The 27,930-nt window shown below is 38.8% G+C and overlaps 2 protein-coding genes across 3 annotated transcripts in view; one reads left to right on the top strand and one right to left on the bottom strand.

Annotated features, from left to right (window-relative positions):
- Nucleotides 1-1,801: 1,801 nt before the first annotated feature.
- On the top strand, nucleotides 1,802-26,878 carry rhoq (ras homolog family member Q). 2 transcript variants are annotated; one of them, XM_055639647.1, is made up of 5 exons: nucleotides 1,802-2,340; nucleotides 2,636-2,694; nucleotides 9,949-10,113; nucleotides 24,328-24,423; nucleotides 25,654-26,878. In XM_055639647.1, exons 1-5 carry the CDS (start codon nucleotides 2,196-2,198, stop codon nucleotides 25,807-25,809), a joined length of 621 nt encoding a protein of 206 aa, XP_055495622.1. In that variant the 5' UTR covers nucleotides 1,802-2,195; the 3' UTR covers nucleotides 25,810-26,878. The 2 variants fall into 2 exon arrangements, with proteins under 2 accessions (XP_055495622.1, XP_055495623.1); XM_055639648.1 differs by having other exon boundaries at nucleotides 9,949-10,041.
- Nucleotides 25,975-27,930, bottom strand: part of pigf (phosphatidylinositol glycan anchor biosynthesis, class F) — a 46,395-nt gene continuing 44,439 nt past the window's right edge. Inside the window, exon 5 of the mRNA XM_055639645.1 lies at nucleotides 25,975-26,364. Within this exon, the coding sequence (XP_055495620.1) occupies nucleotides 26,251-26,364 (114 nt within the window). The 3' untranslated portion in view covers nucleotides 25,975-26,250. The remainder of the gene's footprint in view (nucleotides 26,365-27,930) is intronic.

Below are 27,930 nucleotides of genomic sequence, written 5' to 3' on the forward strand. Positions count from 1 at the left end.
CAGTTTGGGGGGAGTGATAGCAGAAATTTGGGATACAGAGGAGATGCAGGTGAGGGATTCATTTATGACAATAGAGGGAAAACCACATAGAAAAACTTGTTGCCCTAAAAATAGAAATCCTCCTCTCTGGAGCAGATGTAGCGGAGATGGAAACATTGAGAGTAGGGTATAGTGTCTTATCATGAGGCAGGATAGGAGGAAGTGCAGTCCAGTTAACTGTGGGAGTTAGTAGGTTTGAGGTAGACGGCAATCTGTTCTCTGCGATGGAGACAGAGATCAAGAGAGAGGTGAGAGGAGTCAGAGACAACTCTCTCCCCTCCTCCATCCTTCCTCTAACTTCACAATTCTCAACTCTTCAGTCCTTTTGGATTTGGCCTGGATAGAGTGAATGTGGAGAGGATGTTCCCATTAGTGGAGGAGTCTAGGACCAGAGGCCATAGTCTCAGAATAAAATGGCATACTTTAGAAAGGAGATGAGGAGGTATTTCATTAAGTCAGAGGGTGGTGAATCTATGGAATTCATTGCCACCGAACGCTGTGGAGGCCAAGTCAATGGACAAGGCGGAGATTGATTAGTAAGGGTGTTAGGGGTTACGGGGCAAAGCCAGGAGAATGGGGTTGAGAGGGAAACATAGATCAGCCACGATTGAATGGTGGTGTAGATTTGATGGGCCGAATGGCCCAATTCTGCTCCTAGAACATGAACTTTTGTCCTACACCTTCTGTCTTTTCTATCTCTGGCCACTGTCCAACCATCTGCCTACCAAAATGCCTCCTCAACTCTATTCACCTATTGCATCCCAAGCTTTGTCCTGCTACTCCTCAATTACGACTTTCTTACCACCCCACCTCGCCCCTCCCCCTTTAATCTTATGAAAGGTCCCAGGTAGAAAATGCACCTCTGATTGTTCTCTAAATATTCTGCCTGCTCCAGCACTTTGCCTTTTTTCTTGCCAGCTTTGTTTTTCCACTTCAAACTGTTTCATCATGATCTATCCAAATAGATAGCTGGAGCCAGTTTGGTAAGTTTTTAACTACATCCAGAAGTTTCAGCGATATTATTAATCGTATTAATCGATTTTTAGAAATTAATTTCCCTATCACTTGAATGTAAACACTCCAGCTACCAAGGCTAACTTTGGCACCAGGTCTCAGGGTGAAAAGTACACAACGCCTGAGATTTTCCCAGTTACAACCAGAGTGTTTTATTGTAATCATTCCCGAAATGGAACAATGAAATTCTTTTGTTCGGGAAAATTGGGAGGGTTGTTTTCAGTCTTTACAAAGCAAGATCTTGCCACGAATAACGTGGGGCTGCCCTGTAAACACAGCCTAAAAATGGGTGGTATTGTCCTGTAAAAAAATAACCTACCTCTGGTGTGAGGCGTTTCGTTGACACTAAGATGATAATTTAGCATTATCTTGACACTAAGATGATCATTTAGCATTAATACAATGGATAATAACACCACGGGGAATTATCTGACGTTTTTTTTCTCAAAAGAGGAGAGCTCGCAAATTACATTCTGGCTTTTTTTTCGGTGTCGCTGTGCCTCCGTTTTAAATCTCAGCGCTGCTCTGAATAGATGAGGTCACTTTATTGTCACATGGCATCTGCAGCAATGATACAATGACTATCCCGATTTGTGCTATGGGAAGCACTCGCCCTCTCCCTCTCACCATTGGGTCGCCGCCGCCTCATCCGCCTCGGTGGCTGGTCGGAGGGGACGTCAATCGGCTGGCGTCCAAACCCACCCCTCCTTGCCCAGTCTAAGTTCGGCTGCTTGTACAATGCCACTGGAGTGGAGGCACCAGTAGACCGTGGGACAGCGAGAGGGGCGGCGCGAAGAGAAGGCAAACTGCAGAACTGTGGAGTTATAAATGTTGACATGTGGAGGAAGTGCAATTGTATCAAACTCTTGTTTTAGAATAACTGTGTACGAGCAGCGGAGATCCATCGCCTGTGTGTTTCACCGCCTGCCCTCTTGATACATTCACAGTTGGATTAAAGGGTGAGGGAAGGAGAGGGGGGTCGCTTTCAGTTATTTTCGTTTGCTCAAAGAAGAGTTGTTTATATTTGTTATTCGGGGAATGCAACTGTTTGAGAAGCGCTGGACGGGTTAAACATGTGGAAAATGGCACCTTTGACATGTCCCGGTGGAAAGATGATTCGGAAGCAATGAGCTGCCCTGACCATGGCCAATGGAACCGGTCCGAAGAGTATGTTAAAGTGCGTGGTGATCGGTGACGGAGCGGTGGGCAAAACTTGTCTCTTGATGAGCTACGCCAACGACGCTTTTCCAGAGGAATATGTGCCAACTGTGTTCGACCATTATGCGGGTACTCTATGTTCATATCTACAATTTATATATATATAAAATGTATATATATTTAATTCTCTTTTCTCCCCGTTTTCTCTGTAAACGAATCCCAGCCGTAAAAGGCTGAACGCGAACTTTTTGGAAAGTTTCGATGAAGTTCCACTGTCTGGTTTGAGTCTTTTTCAACCAGGCGTCTGCCTTTTTGATGCATGATCCATCCGCTATTAATTAAAAACATGCGCGACACTTTTCTAACGTTGCGATAGCGTTTCATTGAAACTAGTAAAATATACACTCTTTTCCTGTTTGAACAGTGACTGTCACGGTGGGAGGTAAACAGTATCTCCTTGGACTTTATGACACTGCAGGGCAGGTAAGATGATCTTTTTCACATTTTTAAACCTACTTTAATTAAGTTTCTATTTTACTTAAGAATTTATATATTTTTAGTGAGAAAGTCTGGAAGACTGTTTCATTTTATCGGAGAGGAGATATTTTTTGAAGTATTTCTTTGGGCAAATTTTCTCGGGGAGGTAGTTTATTTAAGTTGTACTCCTGTCAATGATGTATATATTATTGGAAAAATGACGGCTGGTTCAAAGCTCTTGGTGTTACGAAAAATATAATCTTACCCATCTTCTGAGCTTCAGCAATCTGCGGCAAGGAAGGGACAGGCTGAGAGTTATAAATCGCTGTTGGCCTCTCAAAAACCAGACCTCAGTGACAGCCTCCCCGGGAGTTTCAAGATATTGCTGGATTTGTGCCATAAATACAAATTAAGTTATTTACGGAGCATTGCGGGTGGTATTTCACAGCGTGAGGACCCTTTACTGAATCCCGGTGAAGTTGAATATGATAATAAAGTATTATCAATTGATGTTGAAGTTCATGTAATGTTGTATAATCTTGGAGACCCAGAAACAGAACAGTTGAAATTGCAGAGTCTCAGTAGTGAAGGAACTAAATTGTTCCCAGAGGGCCTTTTACAATTTTAAATGCTTCAATATTGTTCTCACTGCTCTTCATTAATCCCGCCTGCTTTTTTCACTTTATTTCTCGTTTTGTATCAAATTCAGCATTACTTTGTTGCATATCTGTCCATGTCCTTTGCTTGATTGTGTCTCTATCATTGAATTTCATTGGTAAGACTATTTGCAGATATTTTACTGCGTGGGATCTTGTACCTCCTGCAGTTTATAATACAAAATATTTTTCTGCTACAAGTAAGGAGGAACATGTATTGGACCTACAGACATCAGACTATTAAACACTGCAACCTCCAAATAAGCTCTGAACTACATATACTTGGGGGGCATTGGTTTTGACCTCTTGAATTATTTATTATTGGTTGTTTGATTTCATGTGTGTGTGTAGAATTTTGTTTATTTTTTACAGAACACTGGGATATTATTTACAGAGTATATGGATAGGACAGGTTTGGAGGGGTATGGTCCAAGCGCAGGCAGGTGGGACTATAGCTGGGACATGTTGGCTGGTGTGGGCACGTTGGGCCGAATGATCATGGTGGCATGTCGAAAACTGCACAGAAGTTATAACAGCGGAATATTCTTTGTTAGATTTTTTTACAATAATAATCCTTACAAAGAAATAAACTTTTAATTTCTTATTTTTTGAACTAGTCTTTGAATGAACATGGATGATATCTGTTCATAGATTAATGTTTTTACACTAAAAGTATAACTTGCACGAAGAAAATTAAATTTGGTATCTGTAGAGTTGCACATTTGGATTATTAAATCTAAAAGCTATTGTGCTGAAAGAAAACTGGCAGTATCAATAAATATTCAGTCAAATCATTTGAATACAACTCAATAATGTTATGTAATCAAGCAATAGGTTTTAATTATGTGGGTATTACCTCACCTGCAGAGCCGGCTGACATGCAAGCTTTGACTGACATTTTTATTAAGTGTTGCATGGTATCGTTTCCCAATTTAAAATGATTCGCAGAAATAGTGGAGGTGTTTTGCTATAAATTTTGAATCAATCTAAAATTGATGGATTTAACGGACTTGGAATTTTGCACGTAAAATATGTTTATACGGTTCAATTTAAGTCGCTTTGAAATGAGAAAAGTAGACTGCAGCACTATACCCAGCAACAACTCTGGGGGGGAGGGGAAAAGGGGGAGATGGGGAGCTTGAAATATGACAATATCTAACCTTTTGCCAGTCAAATAAGCATGGAATCAAATGTCCCATAGTGACATTACGCCGATTTAAAAAAAACAAAAAGACTACTAAATAAATCAGCTTTACTTGGATGTTTGCTGACAGATATTCTTAATAGAGGACATGTCCAAATTTTTCTGATTGCAACAATGTACTTGGGTGCAAACAATACTGTCTATTTCACATCACTGTAAGCACTTTGTAATGTTTGAAGTGTTTACTTGAGTGGCCAATATTACCTGGTTTTGGTGTTATTTATTAAATTGCTTTAGTGACAAATCTGTGTGCATGCTCATACTGTATTTATTATTTGTCGTCTTTACTCGAGTGAGCCTTGTCAAATGGTAATGCAGTTGATCGGTTTACATTCTGAAGCTTAAACTGTTTAGGAAGAAGTTGTTTAAAAAACCAAATGTATTTCAAGCGGCAGAAAAAAATCATCAGAACCTGACTATTCAACTTGTAATTGTCATATTCAAGATAAAATGTGACTGTCAAAGTTTATTGCTAAAACTGAGATTTTAATAATCATGTACAGTCTTTTATCTGTGAGATAGCGAGGATTAAAATTAATTAATTGACTTTTGAAACTTTGTTACTGAACAGTTACAACGGTGCATACTTTTTATCAATATTTTTGCTTTAAATTAAAAATGTGTATTATTGAAGGGAATTTCCTAACAGCATAATTAGTGAAATCATTCACTAATAATCTTATGGTGTGTTTTAATCTTATGGTGTGGTCATTTTTGTTTTAGGTGGGGCCTGTTTTGATAAAACTGAATCCTTAATCAGTAAAGGTTTTTGTAAACTCAACTATTTTACTGATTAACTCTACTTTAAAATTCCATCATGTTTTGCATTGATTCATCTTATTCATGGTTCATGTTACTTTCCATGAAGAGGCAGAAACCTTTCTTCCCCATCGCCAACCCCCACCGCTCTTTAAAATAGTTCCAGGTTGTAGCAGAGAAAATTGCAAGTATGGCAGGCAGCACACATTTGTTTCAAGGGAATGTATCCAGCTGAAACTGGATTCTGATTCATCAACATCTGCAGAAAGCATGATCTCATTCGGTGTAGGTTTGGTTAATAAAACTATAGATGGGAGTCACGGTGCTTACCTTAATTCTAAAGTAATGTTGTCCATATCCTGGAAGTTCAAACCACACATTAAAAAAAATCCTGGAAACTTTTCAAAGAAACTAAATTTACCATCTTACTGAGAGTAGAATATTTTATACATCTGCTGCCGTGAAAAGTTTAGAAATATGTACTATATTTGGATTTGACGATAAACATTCAAACATTTTCTACTTTTTAAACATTGCTTTGCAAGTTATTCTTTCCCTAGCCACCTCTGAATTGACATTTTGATATTTGTAGGACACATGCTCTCCATCTATTTTTGTCATGCAGATGGTTTTGATTGACTCTCCCTGCCATCATTAAGATTACAAGCATGAAAGCAACAGATGGTCTATTGCTTTACAATTGGTAACCTAACAATTTTAGGTTTATTTATGTTTTGGTAGGGTTTATTTTGAAGGTAAAAAGATGACACTAATAATTTCTATATTGAACCATATTTATACATTTAATGTTTATGTATCATATTTCAGAGCAATCGTATGCCTATTAATATAAGGTTTTATTTTTCACCACTTTCCCATGTTAAGCCCCAGAGAAGGGTTTTAAATATCTGTTTTTGAATGATACAGCATACGCTTAGCAAGCTTTTAATCTGGAATCTACCATGTAAATTAATTAGATGTCTTTTTTAAGTTTCACGTTAAACTGTAGTAATTCTGATCACTTTAGTTTAGAATGTTTCGAATTATCTGAATCTAAATCATAGACTTAAATCCTTTTGTACTTTTCAGTTGCAATGACTTTAATCCCTTCTCAAAACCGTTAGAAAGTTATGTTGAGATTCACTTTGACCAGCAGCTTTGTCTGATACCATAGCAATAATTAATTGGAGCTCCTTAAGGAACATGGTTTGTATTTACTCCCATATTTCTCTCTCCCCCCCCCCCCCCCCCCCCCCCCCCCCCCCCCCCCCCCCCCCCCCACACCAAGTCTGGTCACAAGGAAAGATGTTGCGTCACATTCTTGACTGCCCCTTCAACATAAATACTTCCTCCACACAATCCTTTCTGCAGTGCAAAGATGATTAGCATGGGACATGCCTGATTACTTGTTGTGGGACATGCTTGTTGTGTTACTTCTGTTGGGTTTGAGTGAAAATGAGCATTGTCAAAATTTGGAAGTTTTATGTGAGTTGCTGAAATTTAGGGCGGAATCTGTCCATTTTATCAAAATTTATTTAAAAACATCATTCACTTGTTTCTTATTCATAGCTAAGCAGTTGACATCTTTTAAGCTACATTTCTCAAGTATATTTTTAAAAAATTTGATTTTTATTAGAATTATTTTGGGCAGCACTCCAAGAACAAATGTTCTTAAAGAGATACTTAAAAGCTAGAAATACAAATACTATGGGGCTCTGACACCATGCCTGAACCCATTGGAAAATTAATTGCATAATGTTTGATCACTGGTACAGAAGCTATTGGAAATGGATCTTAGTGATGGGATTAACTTGGATATGGAAGACTTGGGCGGCACAGTGACACAGTGGTAGAGTTGCTGCCTTACAGTGCCATGGTCCAGATTTCATCCTGACTATGGGTGCTGTTTGTACAGAGTTTGTACGTCCTCCCTGTGACTGAATGGGTTTTCTCCGGGTGTTCCGGTATCTTCCCATGTTGCAAGGTAGTACAGTTTTGTAGGTTAATTGGATTCTGTAAAAGTTAATTGTCCCCAGTGTGTGGGGGCTAGTGCTAGTGTGTGGAGTGATCAATGGTCAGCACAGACTCGGTGGGCCAAAGGGCCTGTTTCCACGCTGTATCTCTAAAGTCTAAAATGGGCTAATTAGGGGCACTGTTTTGTCCCCAGCAGGTCACAGACTTAATTTAATATTTTGAGAAGGTGACAGAGGTGATTGATAAGGGTAGGGCAGTGAATATTGTCTAAATGTATTTTTGTAAGGCCTTTGACAGTGGACTAATTCTATAGATTAAGATGCATGTGATCCATGATTTTGGTAATTTGGATGTAGAACTAGTTTATGAATAGAAGATAAGGTCATCTGGTGGGAGGTCTGTGACAATGATGTTCTGTTGGGATCTGTGATGGCACCTCCAGTTTGTGATGAATATAAATGACCTTGGAATGTAGATGGCTTGGGTAGTAAGTTTGCTGACAGCACAAAAATTGGTGTTGTAGACAGTGAGAAAAGCTGTTATAGGATACAGTGTGATAGAGATCAGTTACAGATATGGGCGGAGAAATAGCAGATGGAGTTTAATCCAAGCAAGTGTTAGCTGTTGCACTTTGGGAGGTCAAGTGCATTGGGGAAAATATAGTTAACATCAAGACTTTTAACAGTAGATGGTAAAGATGGCAAATAGTATACTTGCCAACAGAACATAAAGCCCAATTATACTAATCCATTCTGACTACACATGATCCATATCCCTCCAATCATTGTATGTTTATGTGCCTATCTTAAAGCCTCTTAAACACCACTATCATATCTGTTTCTGCAGGTACCCCTAACAGCACGTTCCAGGCACCTACCACTCTTGTTCTCCAAAGAAAAACTTGGCCCATACATCTAATTAAAAATTTAGCCCACTCAATTTAAAGGTACGGGCTCTAGTATTTGACATTTCTACCCAGGGGACAAAGGTTCTGACTGTCTATCTATACCTCTCATGATTTAATAAATGTCTGAGATTTCTCCTCAGTGTCTGACGTTCCAGACAAAGCAATTCAAGCTTGTCAAATCTCACTTTTTTAGCTAACAGCCTAGATTAGAGGGTATATCCTGCTAAGATTCCTTCTGCGGGACAGGCCGCATCTCTGAAGAGAAGGAATGGGTGATGTTTCGGGTTGAAACCCTACTTGAGACGGAGAAGGCTCTTGACCCGAAACATCACTCATCCCTTCTCTACATAGATGCTGCCTGTCCTGCTGAGTTACTCTAGCTTTTTGAGTCTATCTTAGGTTTAAACCAGCTTCTGCAGTTCCTTCCTACACAAGATTCCTTCTGCCCCTGCTCCGAGCCTCCACATCTTCCTTGTAATGGAGCAACCAAAATTGCACACAATACTCCAAATGTGGCTTAGTCAGAGGTTTATAAAATTGCAATATAATGACTTGTAATCAAATGCTTCAACTGTTGAAGACAAGCATACCACTCTACCTGTGTTGCTATATTTGGGGAGCTATGGTCTTGAACCCCTAAGATCCCTCTGTATTTAAAAAAAAAAAAAAAAATGTTGTTAAGGGGCGTGCTATTCATTGTGTATTTTCCTCTTGCATTTGACCGTCCAAAGTGCAACACCCTTGCCCAGATTATACTCCATCTGCCATTTATGAGCCCATATCAGAATTACCGGATTACCGGCACGCAAAGTCGACTCTGGGAAAGGCCAGAGTGCCAGAGCCCTGGCTGCCAGTGGCGTTTCTACACGCTGATTAGTCTCGTAAGTTGGGTACGGAAACTAGTCAGCCGGGCCGGAGTTCCAGAGTCTCATCCACAAGTGGCAAATTCGACCCACCGACAGGTTATGCAAGTCTCGATGAGGTCATGATCAGCTGCCTCATGTGGTCTAGGCACTGGATTTCTGGAGGGGGAGGGGGTTTCAAGTGCACTCCTGTAATTTTGTGTAGATTAGAGGAGATGCCGGACCACCAGCTGCTACAAAATTGGTGGTGGACCTGTACCATGAAAAAACTTACCAAGCCATATTACTCAAAGCTTGTTTAGTCATTATTTCTGGTCACTGGCTGCATGATAGCTTGTATCTGAGAATTAGCTTTTTAGATTGTAAATGAAGCTGCCTTCAATAAATTTTATATTAATTTATTTCTGACACTCGTAGATATTCATCTCTATCTTTACACTTCATAATATAAACCTATTCAACATGAAGAGATACAAATAGAATAAATATGGGGTGGGGGTGGAGCCAGATACAGCAGTGGCTTTTAAGAGGCTTTTAGATAGACACACAGATATAAATCCTGTGCAGGCAGTGAAGATTAATTTGGCCCCATGTATAGAATGGACGTTGTGGGCCAAAGGGACTATTCCTATGCTGTTCTGTTCTATGCATGCCTCTAACATTCTTTATTTTCATTAAAGAAATATCTCACTGTATTTATTTTAAATAGATTGTTTAATTTTTATTAAAATAGTTTTCATTTCCAGAGGCTAGCGAGAATTGTGCAGAGAAATGGCATTAAGTAGTGTCTAACATGGTAATCTTTCTCCTGTGTCAGAGATGCGGATGAAGATTGTCTTCTGTTACAGTTTTTATTTTGGCCTTTACATAACATTTACAATTACTTTTCTTTCACAGGAAGATTACGACCGTCTGAGACCTCTGTCTTATCCTATGACCGATGTCTTCTTGATCTGCTTTTCGGTTGTGAATCCAGCATCGTTTCAGAATGTAAGGGAAGAGTGGGTCCCCGAACTTAAAGAATATGCACCAAATGTTCCATTCCTGTTAGTTGGAACGCAGGTACACCAATTTTGCAGCATGAAATAACTTGCCCTGCAAAGATTTATTCAATGTGTCTTCAATTTAAAAATAGCAAGTGAAAGAAAGCTTTGTTATACGTAGGTCAGTAGTTATTTCCTGTCTTAACAAAGTGGACTGTGGGTTCCCTTACCCTGAGTTTGGCCGTCAGGTCTTGAAATGTCTTTACTTAGCAGCTTTGACCTTCTAACCAGATGGTTTTCGTTTGATGGCTGAGTTGATTTCATCATTTAGCACAAAAGGAATGAGTGTTAGATGTACCGAACTGAACATTTACTTTTGTGTGTGTGTGTGTTTCCTTTTTTTGAGCTGCTGTTCGTCAAGTATGGATCAATGAAACACAAATCCACAACAGTGGCAGATCAAATGGATTTGGGGGAAGGAATGGTGGATTGGAAATAGTTTTTGCTCAGTTTGCACCTCTACAGAAGTAGGTGTTTAATGCTGAACATCAAATTATAAAATAGAAACTTGGTTATCACACAATTTTTCTGATAGGAAAAAGAACTGGTGCCAAATTGAGTATCCAAAGTACTGTTAATTAATTTCATAAATGCTCCGCATTATCCGATTCCTATGATTTAAGGATACAATGCTGGTTAATATAGCAAGTATGCAAATTAATGATGTACAATAAATCTTCAGTGCCATGACCTTGGCAGTGGTTTAGTTTTGCTGGATTTAATTCTCCTGGTTTAGTTCTTTGGGTGACTGGCAGGTTTCATTTTATGTTAAGATTTTTATTAATGGATGGATTAAGGATCAGAGAATGCAAAAAAAATTGTATTAAATGAAATATAAGGAAAAACTATTTTTCTCTCTGAGGAGTTATGATATTGATCTCACTGGCTGTAAAGATGATGGAAACAGAATCAATCAGGGACTTCAAAAGGTGATTGGATGGATATTAAAAAGGGAATATTTTACAGAATAGTGGAGAAAGTAGACTGATTGGGACTGATATGATAGCTCCACAAGAGTTGGCTTGACCTTGCTAGGGTGAACAACTTCCTGTGCATAACAAAATGAGAAAGAAAGCAAGTTCATAACCAAAGTATTTCAACCACTACTTTTCAGCCGGCTGTGCTGGCGACAGGAAAAATAAAATTAAAATGAAAGATATAAAATATTAAAACATAATAAAGATGAATAAAATATAATTATGATTAATTAAGATTAATAAAATATTAAGATTAAAATATAAAATAAAATGAAAGATAAAATAAAATATAAGATCATGAGAGGAATAGATTCGTATATGGTAGAGTCTCTTGCCCAGAGTAATTGAATCAAAGATCAGAGGATATAGATTTAACGTGAAGGGGAAAAGATTAAGAATTTGAGGGGGTTACACAGAAAAGCTGGAGAAACTCAGCGGGTGCAACAGCATCTATGGAGCGAAGGAAATAGGCAACGTTTCGGGCCGAAACCCTTCTTCAGACTTTGAGGGGTATCTTTTTCACACAAAGGGTGGTGGATGTAGGAACAAGCTGCCAGAGGAGGCACTTGAGGCTGGAACAATCCCAACGTTTAAGAAACATAGACGGATACATGGATAGGATAGGTTTGGAGGGATATGGACCAAATGCTGGTAGGTGGGACTATTGTAGCTGGGACATGTTGCCCAGTCTGAGCAAGTTGGGCTGAAGGGCCTGTTTCCACACTGTATCACTCTATGAAAGTATGTCTTGAACTTTTGGGATAATGACAGTTTAATACGGAAATGTTCCATTAGAACAAAACTACATTTTATTAGTATGTTATGGGGAGAAGGGGGTTAGGAGGGAGAGATCGATCAGCCATGATTGAATGGCGAAGTAGACTTGATGGGCTGAATGGCCTAATTCTGCTCCTATCATTTATGACCTTACATGGCAAGTGATGCAATATAGTATACATCAATGCGTTACTAATACCCAATCAATCCATTGTTTTATTAATGTTGTATTTGAGATGCTCTGGATTGTACATTTAAGTGTTTCATTACATATTGTACCATTAAAGAGTAGACATTTTAAAAGTTAGAAGGCAGATAGTTTTGTTGCCTAATGCCCGTAGACCTTGTTTTGTTATGGGGATCTAGGTTGTGGGTATGGATGTTGCTGTTGAAGCAGCCTATGCAAATAACAGCAGTGCAATATAGATGCAAGCGCACACCACCAATATTTTTTCTTCTGGCACCCTAAGTCCCAGAGCATTTCTGAATTATCCATTTTGCTGAACCAGCAGAGGGCATGGCCTCCAAGAGGAGTTCAATGGTACTAGAACTGTCCACCCATCTGGCAAAGGAACTGAGATACTGGCCTACAAAGCCGGCTACAGAAATCAGCTATGGGAACAGATCTTCTGGCTTCGGCTGGGCCGGAGTTCCAGAGCCCTGGCAGCAGGGGGTAACTTTGACCCGCCGATCAGCCGTGGAAGTCCCGATGAGGTCAAGATCGGCCGCCACACCCGCCCTGGGCTGCAGTTCGTATTACAGGTCCACCACTGATTTTCCGCAACAGATAGTCAGGCACCTCCTTTAATCCGGACAAAATCAGAAAAATGCACTTGAAGCCAAGTGCATTTTTCTGATTTTGTCCGGATTAAAGGAGGTGCCTGACTATCTGTTGCGGAAAATCAGTGGTGGACCTGTAATACGAACTGCAGCCACTTCATGCAATGACGGATGGCACATAAACAAATGGTGCTTTGTTTTGCTTGGAATTCAGCTTGTGTGATGAAGCTGAACTTTTCCAGGCAAGTGGAGTTTTCTATCACACTCCTAATTTGCCTTGTACATGGTGGAAAGGGTTTTGGGAGCCAGGAGACGAGTCACTAGCTGATGTGTACCCAGTTCTCCTGGCTGCAGTATTTAGGTGGCAGATCCAGTTGAATTTCTGGTCAATAACATTTTGAAGATGGGTGATGCAGGACCTGATGATGATCATCCCATTGAGTGTCATGGTGATTAGACACTGTTAGAGATGATCATTGTAAAGCAATTTTGTGATTTGAATCTTACTTGCCACTATGCTGCCAGTAGTGGATTATATTATTTGTTGAGGAGTGGTGAATGGGATTGAAAACTCTGCCATTGTTAGTCAACATTCCTATTTCTAACCTTGTGATTAAAGAAAAGTCAATGATAATGCAGCTGAAGATATTTGAGCCCAATACACCATCCTGAAGAGTCCCTGTAGAGATCTCCAGGGAATGGTATGATTTGCCTTCAACAACCACCTTCAAAATATTATTGATCAGAAATAGGAATGTTGACTAATGATGGCAGACTATGACTGATGCCTCTCAACTTCAACTTAATTAGGGCTCTTTGATACCATGCTCGATTGCTTGCGTTCCTCTTGCTTAATAACTCATTCACCTCATTGGTCCACGTTTGGACTAGGATTGTGATGGGATCTGGAGCATACTAGTCCTGGCAAACATTGAAGACAGCATTGCTGAGCTGATTATTGGTATGTGCCACTTCATAGTACTATTAGTGACCTCTTATGTTACACTCTTCATGACTGAGTGGTAATTAACTAGATTGGTTTTGGCTTGATTTTAGAGAGGAGGATATACCTGGGCAATACACCATATTGTGTAGATGCTGATGTTGCTACTGAACCAGACTTGGCTGGTTCCAGAGGGTAGAGCTACAGTACTATTACTGCAGAAACAATGAACAGTAGATTAAAAACAAGGACACAAAGTGTTGGAATGATTCAGCGGGTCAGCCATCAATTTTGGAGAACATGGATGGGTAACGTTTTGGGTCGTGTCCCTTCTTCAGACTGATTGTGGTGGGGGGGGAATGAAAGTTGGAAAAGAGGGGCAGGACAAAGTATGGCAGGTAGTAGGTGGATACAGGTGAGGTGAAGCTTCTGATAGACAGATGGTTGGACAAAGGCCAGTAATGAAAGGATAGAAGGCGTAAGCCAAAAGGATTGAAGGGTTGTGAATTGTGATGCTAGAGGAAGGGAGCATAGTTGCAAGATCAGGTGGGGCACAGACGTGCAGGTTTGTAGGTTAATTGGCTGGTGTAAATTAGTGATTAGGATAGAACTAGTGTACTGGTTGGTGTGGACTTGGTGGGCTGAAGGCCTGTTTCCACACTGTCTTTAAAGTAAACATGGTTGGTGCGTCAGAGCTTGTGAGACTGTTTAATTGTGGTCAGCAGTTACCCACGAAGCAGTGACAGCATTTTCACGCGCTGTATTTTGAAAGAATAAATTTATGGTTTTAGTTATTAATAAGAACATTTTGAACTGTAAATTAAAATTGAAATTAAAAATTGATGTGGCTCATGGTGACTATTCTAGTCTCTTGCTTGCTGCCTTGTGTGGCATTGGCACAGTGGACAAAGAGAACTAAAAAGTGACTAAGGAGTGAGCTGTTATGAAAACTTTAAAGCTGGAGATTTTGGATTTGCATCTTCAACTATGAACCATAAATAAAATTGTGCATGCAGCAAGATTTACTGTGGTACTCAAGCTCTTGATTTATTTTTTTAAAAGACCAACATAAAATTCACCATCCTCATTGCTTGCTTCACCAGCATCCTGGCTTCCATGACTTGTGCACAAAGATATTTGTGTTCCTTTTGCTATCCCAGTCTCTCAGCATGCTTTTCTTTTTGTATACCTAAAGTAGATGACATGGCATTTTCCTCCTCTGTCCCACCAGCCATGTTTTCACCTTTGATGCTAGCTTGCCCTGTATCTCCTTGAAGTCCTTTATACGCTCTTCCCGACTGACAGAGCTTCCTAGTTTTTTTTTTAAAAATCATTTTCATTGTAGATTAATTTTGGATTGCATATCGATAATTGCATTATTGTAATTTTATTGAAAGAAATAGATTCATTAATCGGCTGCAAAGCAACATTTATTGAGTTTAAGTAACATCAATATGATCAGCCATGATCATATTGAATGGCGGTGCAGGCTCGAAGGGCCGAATGGCCTACTCCTGCACCTAATTTCTATGTTTCTATGTTTCTAAGATGGGTACATCGATAGCACGGCTTTGGAGGGATATGTGCCAAATGCAGGCTGATGGGAAGAGTATAGATGTTGGCTGGTGTGGGCAAGTTGGGCCAAAGGGCCTGTTTCTACGCTGTAAGAATCCATGATTCTATTGCTTATGCCTGACGTTGGTTATGGTGGTGTAAACCACTGCAACACTTGCCAGCACTCTGAAGCAAGAATATGCTAATTGTGTTTGGCAAAGAGTTTCAAAATTATGAGTCGCTGACAATGGGGAACAAGGATGTAAAGTACGAGTTGCAGTAAAAAAAAACAAGATTAGAAAGGAAGCTATCAGTGATGTCAATGCCAACTCGAATTTGAATAGCATCTTTAACATAGTTAAATGTCCCAGGGCAATTTTTTTGCAGAAATTGGCATCAAGCTATGTCTGACTAAAAGGTACATTTAATTTAAAGGTGCATTTATTTGAAAGGAACATTTTAAGAAAGATTTAATAGAATGTATAGAAATTTTTTACAACACAGGCCAAATGCCTGCAAATGGGACCAGCAGAGATAGACATCATGGTCGGTATGGATGTGTTGGGCTAAAGGTCCTGTTCCCGCGCTGTATGTCTCCAAGGATGTCGGAGAAGTAATAGTCGGTGAGCGCGAACCTCAGAATTCGGGAATTCTATGAACTGGGCTTTGTTTAAATAAAAAGGGGAATACATTAAAGGTCAAAATGTGGGAGAGTGAACCTACAAAGAGTGTAAATTGGGAGGCCAGCCCAGGGAGGATCATAATAGTTGGCTGTAAAGGCAACAACAGAGTTGTTGAAGATGTTGGCAGCAGATGTGCTGAGACAAAGTTAAGGAAGTGCAAATGTTTGGTCTTGGTGTGAATATGGGGATGGAGGCCATGTTGAAGGATACATTTGAGATTCCATCATGGAGCTATTATAACATGAAATAAATATTCAATGATTATTAATAGAGAAAGAGTGTTGAGGGAGAAGTTGTTGTTTTTGTCTGGTTTAGCTTAGTTTATTGCCATGTGTAAGGTATAGTGAAAAGCTTTTGTTGCGTGCTAACCAGCCAGAGGAAAGATAATACACGATTACAATCGAGCCATTCTCAGTGTACAGATACATGATGAGGGAATAAGTCTATGTAGACTTTCAAAAGGCTTTCAACAAAATTATACCATAAACCCTTATTGTTTGGCACCCAGCTTACTTCAGAATGCTGCTCTATCAGAGGTACATCTTTCAGAACTTTTAAATTAAGTCCCATTTAATTTCTTGGTAGGATATGAAAGGTCACATATCACTGTTTCTGGGCAGAAGAGCAAGTGCACTCCCCACACTGTCCCTGCACAATATTCTTTTTTCATGTGCATCATGGAAGTAGTTTGACTGGTTTTTCGTCACATTGGCTCTTTGCAAGAGGTTTTCTCTGCACAGAATGACTGCTGTATATCCAATGGTGAATGCATTGTCGGGATATCCAGAGACCATGGAAGGAATTAATAGGCATCTTGTGTTTGAGTCTCTAGAGTCCATGTATCTTAAATCTCTTTGACCATAGACAAAAACTTTTCCCTGTCATAACCTTGTGGCAGCTGCTGTTCAACAAACAATCCATGTTAGGAGAAATCTGTGCATCAGCAATTTCCACCATTCGCTTTAGTAGAAGTAAGTTTTTTTTTTTATCCCAAGTAGAAATCTTCTTATGATTTTATGCCTGGTGGTGATCTCACTAATTTGCTGCTCTTGTGAGATGCTAGCTTTTGGAGATATCAATGTAGTCCTGGCAGTTGCTTCAATTTATCATGTAGCCACAGTAAATGGTGGATAGATTGTAATATGACAAGCAGCTTTGTCTCAAATATATAGAACTTTTTGAATATTTATTGCAAGTGGCAGTCGTCAAGGAAAATGATAATAATTACTTTATGCTCTTGCGTTCTGCGCACAAGTGGTGATTGTCGGAGACTCGATGATGATAATGTTGTGTTGAGATGGGTCTGAGGCTGAAGACTAATATTGCTGACACTTGTTCTAATGTAGACGCAAAATGCTGGAGTAATTCAGTGGGACAAGCAGCATCTCTGGATAGGAATGGGTGATATTTCAGGTCAAGTCCCTTCTTCAGACTGACCCAAAACATCACCCATTTCTTCTATCCAGAGGTGCTGCTTGTCCCGCTGAGTTACTCCAGCATTTTGTGTCCATCTTTGGTTCAGACCAGCATCTGCAGTTCCTTCCTAAACTTGTGTTAATGTTATCAATTATCAGCCTAAATTAAGAAACTTGGTCTTGCTTATATGTGCGTAGATTCAAATGGCTTCGATATCTAAGAAAACATAAAATCTGAGGGTTTTTTCAAATAGTCTATGAATTCTTTGGAAGCGAAAGAATTGAGGTGCGAAAAATGGACACCTCATTTTAAAGTTGGTACAAAAAGATCTAATTTCTGGGTATGTACGTGGATGTTAAGGCTTAAGTTATGATTCATTCACATGTGGAAGATGGCCAATATCTATCATTTCACATGATAGGAGCAGAATTATTCCATTTGGCCCATCGAGTCTACTCTGCCATTCAATCTATATTTCCTAACCCTATTCTCCTGCCTTCTCCCCATAAGCCCTGACACCTATACTAATCAAAAATCTATCTGTCTCTGCCTTAAAAATATCCATTGACGGCCTCTACAGCCTTCTGTGGCAAAGATTTCCACAAATTCACCACCCTCTGACTAAAGAAATTCCTCCTCATCTCCTTCCTAAAGGAACTCCCTTTAATTCTAGGCTATAACATCAAGTCCTAGACTCTCCCACTTGTGGAAACATCTTCTCCATATCCATTCCATCTAAGTCTTTCAATATTCAGTACGTTTCAATGAGGTCCCCTCATTCTTCCAAACTCCAGTGAGTACAGGCCCAGTGCCATCAAACACTCATCATATGTTAGCTATTTTGAAGATCCTTGTAGAAGTTGGGCTGCATTGATAGGTTTAGCTGATGGATCATCTTATGCACAGATTCTGCACCAAAAAAATGTTGTGTATTTTTAAAATGCTGCTTTGACATCAATCCAGCGGGAGCAATATGTTCCACGGTACTCCTGAAGACCATTGCCTTCAACTCCCAACATCTGAATGTTGTGGGATAATTTCATTGTATTTTTGAGGGAGGAGAAAGTGGGTCCACCATTTATCTTCATACAGGTGAGAAAATAATTTGAACTGCAACCTGTTCCAGCAGCTCATCCAAATAATTTAAAAGAATCCAGTCCAATTTCTGGATGGCCCTACACTTTCTGTGTGGGCTGGGCTGCAGCCTGTATTTGGAGTATTTGCACCCTGTTTTGCATTTGGTTTCTGATTTGATTATTTTTGCATTCAGTAAGAGCACACTGAAAGGCTATGTAAATACCAGTTCCTATATTTGCCATTGGGAGAATGCAAATAGTATTGAGGTGAAAAGGGTATTTTGTTTGTGAGTTGGTCTGGTGTAACAAAGGATCATGTAGCATCCTTTAAATCATGAAAACACTTTTCCAATTGCACGCACTGATAGAACAAATCGTCTGTTATGATGTAAATAGAATAGGAGTTGGTTAATACATGCAGCACACAGTGGCACAGCTAGAACTGCAGCTTTGAGCTGCCTGAGATCCAGGTTCACTGCTGACCTTGGGTGCTATGTGGAGTTTGCATATTCTGGCTGTGACTGATTTCCCTACGCATTCCAAAGGTAGGTTCATTGGCCACTGTAAATTATCCATTGTGTGTGAGGTTGGGGGTTAAAGAGAATGTGGGGAGAAAAGATAGGATTAATGTTGAATTCATGTAAAATGGGTGGTTGATGGTCAAGACGGGCTCAATGGGCAGAAGGTCCTATTTCAATGCTGTGTATCTCACTGACTGTAGCTGAGCACTGTTTATTTTAGTAGATCTCAAATTAGAGAAGAGGTCATTATAAAGATAGAATTGAAATATAATCTTTGCTAAGCTTTTAAACGACAGAGTTGAAGTTATTTATTTGCTTAGAAAGTAATTCCAACTGCAGTATTTTTTTCAAACGTTCTATTAATGTTTACCCTGATTAGGGGTGGGGGAGGGGGGGGGAGTTTGATTGTGTACTTGCTTGCAGTTCCCCAACTGAAGTTAGTTGACTAACAGTTTGCCAGCATCTGCATGGATGTAAGGAGCTTTGTGTTGTATCAGGTTCCCAGGATACCAGATTTAGTCACAAGTTAACAGACGCGTGATTATTTATCATGGTGAGAATTTTGTTTTCAGTTCTAAGTAGTCAAAGTGAGAAATATTTCAATCAAAATATTGTCTCTAATTTGCAGAAATCGAAAGTATAAACATTAACACATTAGCAGATCAAGCCATCTGGGAGTTTCATTAACAAGTTGTTTTTTTTGTGGCAATTCCTGCGTGAAATTGCAAATGATAATTACAATCCTGTTACAAATGATGGAAAGGCCCAAGGTCGGGAGAATAGACGGGCACGGGTGGCAGTCCCAATATCCTTGCCTTGTCCAGTTTCATAATTCCGTCCATACAGCTCATTTATTCTTTGCTTTAGGAATAAGATAAAATTCCTATTTTACCCCAGAATCACAGATTAAATTCAGACAAGACGTAGAAGTTGGTAGTATTTGCATTCTGATTAAAGTACTCGTGTGAGCAATTAAATAATATTAAATGCAACCTCGTGCCTATATTTTTAGCTTTCACAAAGCCTTACCATAAACCTTTTAGTTCATCTAAACTTTACTGCATATTAAAATAGCAGACAATTTCTAAATTCTAAAATTGCTAAATTAGGTAAGAGATGGTGTAAAGAAAAGTACATGAATTAATTGATAAACTTCTTAAAGTAGATATTTAAAATAATTAGAAGTACAGTTCTTTGAAAACTTTTTATAAAGTTAACTACCTTTTGAATAAACAGCTTCAGTCAGAGATTTTGACCAAGGAACATTTGACAATCAAAGGCAAGGCATTTAGGTTGTACACACTCAGGAATCCACACTTCAGTGTTCAACCCAATGAGCGGCCTAGCATAAATTGACACAAAGCTTCTATCCAAATAATGTTGAGGTGTACTTTATGGGCAAAGTAATGCTCAACTCAAAAGGGTGTATTTGCGGCAAAGAGGATGGTAAATTCAGTTGGAGACTAATGCTCCACGTTTATTTCTGAACTACTTCCTATTTTAGTGATTTTGGGTTTTTTTTTAGATTCCAGCATTTTTTTCCCTCCCCCTCCTCCACTTGAGTGATTTGTAATGTTAAAGGCAATAAAACACTTTACCTCTCCAGACCCATGTTTCATTGATATTTCCCGGTAGCCACATCAACTCGAGCATCGGTGTTTAAAAAATCTGAACAGTGAACTTGCACATTTTTTTTCATTGTCAATGTCATTTTTAATATATAGTAATGTTTACATGAACTAAACGGTAAATGTATGGTAACTCTCTTTGTGAAAACTAAAACATGGGCATTAGCTTGCATTCAATGCTATTTTCTTACATAAATGAATACTTTAATCAGAATGTAAATACCACCAACTTCAACGTCTTGTCTGAATTTAACCTGTAAGAAATGGCAGGACATGGGTATTGTACCTCATTGGAGACTTTTGGACTATCTTTAATCGGACTTTACTGGATTTTATCTTGCACAAAATGTTATTCCCTTTATCATGTATCTGAGTTGACTTGATTATAATCATGCATAGTCTTTCCGCTGACTGGACAGCACGTAACAAAAAGCATTTCACTGTACCTCACTCAGTACAATAAACTAAACTATAACCAGATGATATGACAGAACATGATAGAAATTGTAGTGCAATGTCAGTGAACTTTAATCATAGAGGTTGGAAAAAAAATTGTTCAATCTGTATCACACGCGAATAAAAGTATCCATTGAATATAACAACATTTTGGTATCATCAATTGTGATATGCCCATGTGCACATCAACAACTTTCTGCTGCTAGTATTCAATTTCAAAACACATTTGAGTCCTGGTTTTAGTGACATGTATTAGTTACATGCTTCATAAGGCAGATTACTAAGCATGTCAAGCTATTCTCATTTTGACTCGCTGACCATCACCCCCAAAACACCACAGAGAAGTTAATGTTTACCCAATGTTACTTTGGGGTAATAGTGCATTATCTATTTTCACCTTTTTGCATGTTTCTTTCCAAAATAATGGAAATACTGCATTTTTGTCAAATGACTATTGCATAATTACCATGAACTTATTGCCTAATATTTTTCTGTAAGTCATGAATGTATCAGTTTTCTATATGTGGACATTCGGTACCATGTGCCTTTGTTCACATTTGTTAAGAGACCACCCATCTATAACTACAGAAAAGAAACTGCTTCATAAATGCCCGCCTTTCATCAGATACCAGACTAAAATTTGAATATGATATTCTGGGAACTGCTCGTGTTTCAAGTTTCCAAAAGACTTATTCTGAAAAAATCAAGATTTAAAATCAAGTTGATGTTGGTCTGGAGTGTTTCATCATCGTTCCCAGTAGCTCTTAACACTAACCAGCGAGCGGTGCTTCGAAAGATTGGATTCATTTGTGCCATTCTTCCAGACCAATTTGTGTTCCGGAAGTTTGTGTACGTCTACAAGCGATGCCATGCCTCTTGCACTACACTCGGATCAGGATTACCTTAACAATAAGAACATCCATGCCAGGATGCTATTCATCGACAGCAACTCTATCGTCACCACCAAAATACAAAATAAATTCATCCCTCATCTTCTGACCCTTTTCTTTGGAGCTGCCATTTGCAGCTGGCTTCCGGTTTTCTTGACGGACAGACCGCTATGGTTAGGATCGGTCATATTTCCTCTACTCTGACCCTCAACACTGGTACACCTCTGGGTAGAGCGCTCAGTCCCTTTCTCTGTTCCCTGTACATCCATGACTACATGGCTACGTACAATTCCAACTCGGTCTTTAAGATCATGATGATACCGCTGATATATTAGATTTAGATTAGTTCAGAGAGTGTGGAAACAGACTCCTTGCCCCACCAAGTCCATGGCAACCATTAATCACCCGTACACTAGTTCTACGTTGTTCCATTTTTGCATCATGCACACTAGTGGCAATTTACAGAAGCCAATTAACCTACAAACCTTCACGTCTTTGGGATACGGGAGGAAACTGGAACACCTGGAGAAAGCCTATGCTGTCACAGGAAGAACATCCCAAATCCTTACAGATAGCACCCATAGTCGGAATTGAACCCGTGTCTCCGGCGCTGTGTGGAAGGAGCTCGAACGTTTCAATACTGCTGGTCAAATTTACAATACTGAGACAAAGTACTAGAAAAAGATCGAGAACCTAGAGTCGTGACGCGAGGACAGCAACCTCGCCCTTAACATCAACAAGGCAAAAACATTGGTTGTGAAATAAGGAAACGGGGAGATAAACACAACCCTATTCTCATCCGTTGAAGATGGCCAACAGCATCGAGTTCTGAGGCATCCATATCATCAGCAAACTAACCCAGTCCTTTCACACTCATCAAGAAAGTGCATCGACATATTTCTCATGTATCTGAGAAAATTCAGCAAATCCACAAGGATTCTCTGAAACCTCTATAGATGCACTATAAAGAGTATCTTGACAGGATCCATCTCAGCCTGGTATGGCAACTGCTCTGCTTTTGCCAGTCTGAACCTAGTAAATAAAACACAAAGTGCTGGAGTAACTAAATGGGTCTGGCAGCATCCCTGGAAAACATGGATAGGTGACGTCACTTATCCATGTTCTCTAGAGGTGCTGCCTGTCCCACTGAGTTACTTCAGCTTTTTATGCCTTTTACTCTGCAGAATCAGGCAGAGACTGATCAGTCTGAAGAAGGGTCCCGACCCGAAACAACATTTATCCATGTTCTCCAGAGATGCTGTTTGGCTTGTTGAGTTGCTCTAACACTTTGTTTTTCATGTAAACCAGCATCTGCAGTTCCTTTAGGCCACACTGAACCTGCAGAGCGGTGAAAAGAGCCCAGTCCATGGCGGGCTTGTAATTTCCTTCCATCCAGTTACATCAGGAAAACTGGATATATTGGCAAGGATGCCTGCCTTTTTGGCCATTCCCCTTTCTCTCATCTTCTGGGATGAGATTGTACTTTATTGCACATTCTGCTGTTCTGCATTTGTATTTATTATTGTAATTATCATTTCTGAATGTTTACTCTGCTTCATGTGAACAAGAAATTCCATTGCACCCTAGAGTATATGACAATAAACTAATCTCTAAAATGTGTGATATACTTCGAATTATCTTTATCCGACTGAATAAATTATTCATATTTTGTGGCCTCGTATAGAACACTTACATTGATTGTATTGTGAAGACCTTTGTAATCATCTTCAAACTGACAAGAACTGTGTTTTTTGCATGATCTGTATTTTTAATTAATCTAATACTGTGTTCGAAAGCTATCCACATATTCCAGTCTTTAGAAGAAATACCAAGCAGATTTTTTTTTCCCAATATGTAATTTTTTTATCTTGGCATGTTAATCTCCAGAGAACAAGACAGTGGCCGATAATTTTCCTTTGCTTAAAAGGGAACTGGTGATGATTCAATAAATTATAGGCTGGTAGTTTGGGAAGCTATTGAAGAGGATTCTTCAGGATATGGGGAAAATGCGATAATTATGGACATAGCTTTGTCTGTAGCAGATCATGATTTACTAATTTGATTTTTTTTTTGAGAAGTTGATAAAGATGATCGAGGACAGGGTAATGGATGTTGTTTGTGGATTTTAGTAAGCTATTTGATAAAATTCCTCAGGATATTTTGCGATACATAGGATCCATGCTGACGTTGTAGTTGGGATTCCCAACTGGCTAACGCATTGAACATAGAGGGTGGGGGAGTATCATCCTGACATTGGGTCTGTAACCAATGGTGTTCTGTAGGGATCTGTACTGGGACTATGTTTATGATTATGTAAATGACTAACTTAGATATAGATTATTTGGTTAGCAAGTTTGCATAACGAGACACAAATACTAGTGGAGTTACAGACAGTGAGGAAGTCTGTCAAAGGATAAAGATAGTGGTACATTGCACCAAACTCTACTTCAGGGGAATTTCAGAATATCATTGTTCAACAGAAACTGAGTTTGATATCTTGCAAATTCACATTTTGCATGGGCTGTTTTTCAGATTGACCTTCGTGATGACCCAAGAACTTTGACGAGACTAAATACCTTGAAGGAAAAGCCTGTGACAACAGAACAAGGGGAAAAGTTGGCAAAAGGGGTACAGTGTTTCAATTAGCAATTGATATTTGTGCATTAAAGTATATCACTTTCTCAGTTTTGAAAGATTCAGCCTTGAAAGGTCTATTTTTCCTTTATTGGCATTTTACTTTTCTCCTTATCGGATGAGTTTTTGCTATAATGGTTTCACCACCGTTACAAAAATAAACACCTAATATTTTCTAAAGTTCCATTTTCATCACAATGGTTTCATCACAACTCGATGGTTAAAAAGCCAGACTATCTGCTACAGTCCACAGATTGCTATTGTCTGGTTTACCCTTAATGTCAATGGGGAATGGTGGTGAGAGCATGCCTCATTACTCAGTTGACCATACTGTTTATCTCCAACATTAATCTAAAACTGGTAAATTGACACAAGCATGCAAGCTAGTTAATTAGAGCAATGGTCAGCCAGGGTTCAAGTGCATGAGTAACTAAAGGAGGAAGCTGAATATTAGATACAAAAGCACAAATTCTAGTAATATTCACATTCAGCCCTATACCTCTGGATCGATGTAAGAGTCATCTATAATTTTAATCCTCATTTTCTCCTTGTTTGACCAAAAATCATTTTAATTGCAATGGGAACATTTCACACTTGTCTTTCCTCATCTCTCTCTCTCCCCCACCTTCCCAAAAAAGCCCTACATATTGCCTAAGTAGACAAAAATGTTGGAGAAACTCAGCGGGTGAGGCAGCATCTATGGAGCGAAGGAAATAGGTGACGTTTCGGGTCGAGACCCGTCTTCAGATTTATTATACATATTGCTTGGGTTCAGTTTGCCTTCCTTGCAATTTGGTACTTGCGCAGGATTTGAATGGAGTGGAATAAAACCCTATTTGGTTTTTGACCATGGCTGATATAATTCAAAGAGAGATCTCGGGATAGTTTGCATAGCCTGAGGGGCAGTTACAAATGCACCCATCTGGAACAGGCATGAACGTTAGCTGCTGGTTTAAGGATCGTGGTATTTATGCCACTATTTGCAGTGCATAATCTGTCCAAACTTTATATCTAGAAAATAGACACACAAATTTACCAGATGAAATGTATGAGAAATTAGTGGCTATAGTTAAATATTGTGATGTTTGTACACTATAAGTGGATTAAAAAATGAAGGTCCAAATTTTATGTGCTTGAGGTTTGGAATATAAATGTTTTTTGTATTCTGAACAATTTTTCTGCAACTACAATATTTTACAAATCTGATTCCTTTTTTTATGACAGATTGGAGCATATTGCTATGTGGAGTGTTCAGCATTAACACAGAAAGGACTGAAGACTGTTTTTGATGAAGCCATAATAGCTATTCTAACTCCAAAGAAAAATGTTTTGAAAAAAAGACTTGGATCAAGATGTATAAACTGCTGTATGATCACATGAGGATACAGACAAGGATGATCCAGTCCACTGTGAAGAACCCTCCAACTATTAAATAAGTGCTTGTATTACATATGTGTGCATTACGGCTAAAGAAGAAAGTAATTTAGATTTATCATCAAACTGCACAAGTTTTGAACTGTCCAGAGAGGGAAAAAGAACAACAAATTAATATCATATGGAGGAATTTATTTTCCTGGAAGATACAATGTTAAGATTCTCAGGGGTCATTTCACTTGCAAGTTACAATTTTTATTTCCCCTTGAAATCGGGAAACGAATCATCCAAGGATTTCCACAAAAAATCTATTGTCTTGGAACACGCGCGTTCAAGTAGACGTTTAACTCTGCAAACATAACCTTGGATGGATGACAAATGCCCACATATGCAGTACAAAATGGAGCTAGTTTAACCAAATATTACAGCATTTTCGGCAACTTGAAATCATCTGCATTTGTATGTGAGGTGCTTCCTGTTCCAGTATATCCACAAAGGCGCAACGACAAGACTGACAGTGAATCCAAGTGTTGCTCCAAGTGTACAGGAAATTGGCCACACCTGTGAAAAGTAACAAATACATAATGTTGAGGTTGCACATGAGGAAACTCTTAAGCTTTTTTTTGGCTTAACCTGGCTCTAATTAAAGTGCAAAATTAAATCGTTTTTTAGAACAGTCAGATTTGTTCCATATTGTTGCACTCATGGGAAAACGGAAAGATTTAAATGACTTTTGTAGTTTTATTTTCATCACTGCAGCCACTTATTCATGCACAGAAATTTTCTTAAAGACCACAATTTTTTTTTGTTGTAGATTTTGCCTACTTCATGTTATTTAAAAAATGTTAAACACTAACTTATGCCATGCCTGTATTAATCAAGATCCTTCTTGATTTTGAAAGATATCGGGTCGATCCTCTTGGTACAGAACGTGAAACAATTCCCACGAGTTAAGCTACAGCTGAAGTTTAACCACCCTCTTCCCACTCCCTATCCTTTGAGTGTAAATAAGCTACATGCTGAGGAATCAACTTTGTAATGTTGTTTGATACGAAAATAAATTTTATTATCTCAATCTATAGCGGGATACACTCATTTACGATGGTCAGAAAATGTATTCATGCCCATGATAGGACACTTTGAAGGTATATTGTTGAAATTGTCGGCAAATAAAGTATTAAAAAAATATATATTAACATGTAGAGTAATACTACTGTCAAAAACATGAGCAAGCCAAAGCCTAGTGTTCCCAATCTTTCTTGTTCTTCTGAGATTTTAAACAAAGCACAGAAGACGTGTTTTATTTCAGTTTCATGCAGGTATATATTTTTCCTGATCGATTTTACCAAATTGCTGCAAATCAGTTTTTGCCCTTTTTCAAAAAAAGTTGGGATAAGGAATTTCAATATTTCAGTGCACACAATGAAATATAATTAGTACAAGCCCTGCACAGGAAATAAAGCTGCTCCCCATGTTGATCCAGATGCACAAGAGGAAAGTCAAATACATTAAAGTAATTTAAAACAAAACCTAATGCATTTTTTAATGGATTTTGGAATAAAGGCAATGTGTTAAGTTAGAAAAACTAAGATTTGCAGCTCAAAGGATTTCAATTACTTTCATGGAAAAGTAAAAAGTTCCTCAAGTATTCACAGGACTACACTAAACCTTTAGTTCAGAACATATTTTGAAGTACTCTGAACTGAAGAAACTGTTCTTTGATGCAGATCAAAACCAGGCACCCAGTTTCTCAGACCCCCTCTCACTTCACCAGAACAAGCAACTAATGACCGTGATCCAATTTCAGGTCTGCTTCATTTGCCTTTAACTTATTGTACGTGTTTTCTTTCAAATTTTAAAAAGCATGTACTCTCAATATCCTTGAATTTATAAAACTTGACTCTTGAATGATTAGTTCAGATTTGGCAATTCTCATCATCTCCAGTATCTTGATTGAAGGGTACAAGATTCAGACAGATTTTGGCAGCGTAGAGGTTTTGGGGCCATTTACTTTTGTTTTTTGAGTATTTAAACTGGAAAATTATTTCATCAAGGTTTGTTCTTTTAAAATTGTCATCCGTTTTTGAGAAATGTCAGGATAGCGGAAAATAAGTGCTGATTATTGTA

Source organism: Leucoraja erinacea, chromosome 8 (genome assembly GCF_028641065.1).
Source record: "Leucoraja erinacea ecotype New England chromosome 8, Leri_hhj_1, whole genome shotgun sequence".
Lineage (NCBI taxonomy): Eukaryota > Metazoa > Chordata > Chondrichthyes > Rajiformes > Rajidae > Leucoraja > Leucoraja erinaceus.

Coding starts and splice junctions, on each gene's coding strand:
- rhoq (XM_055639647.1), top strand. CDS start 2,196: ATGGCCAATGGAACCGGTCCGAAGAGTATGTTAAAGTGCGTGGTGATC. Junction 2,695..9,948: donor TTTATGACACTGCAGGGCAG/GTAAGATGATCT, acceptor TTTCTTTCACAG/GAAGATTACGACCGTCTGAG. Junction 10,114..24,327: donor TCCTGTTAGTTGGAACGCAG/GTACACCAATTT, acceptor GCTGTTTTTCAG/ATTGACCTTCGTGATGACCC.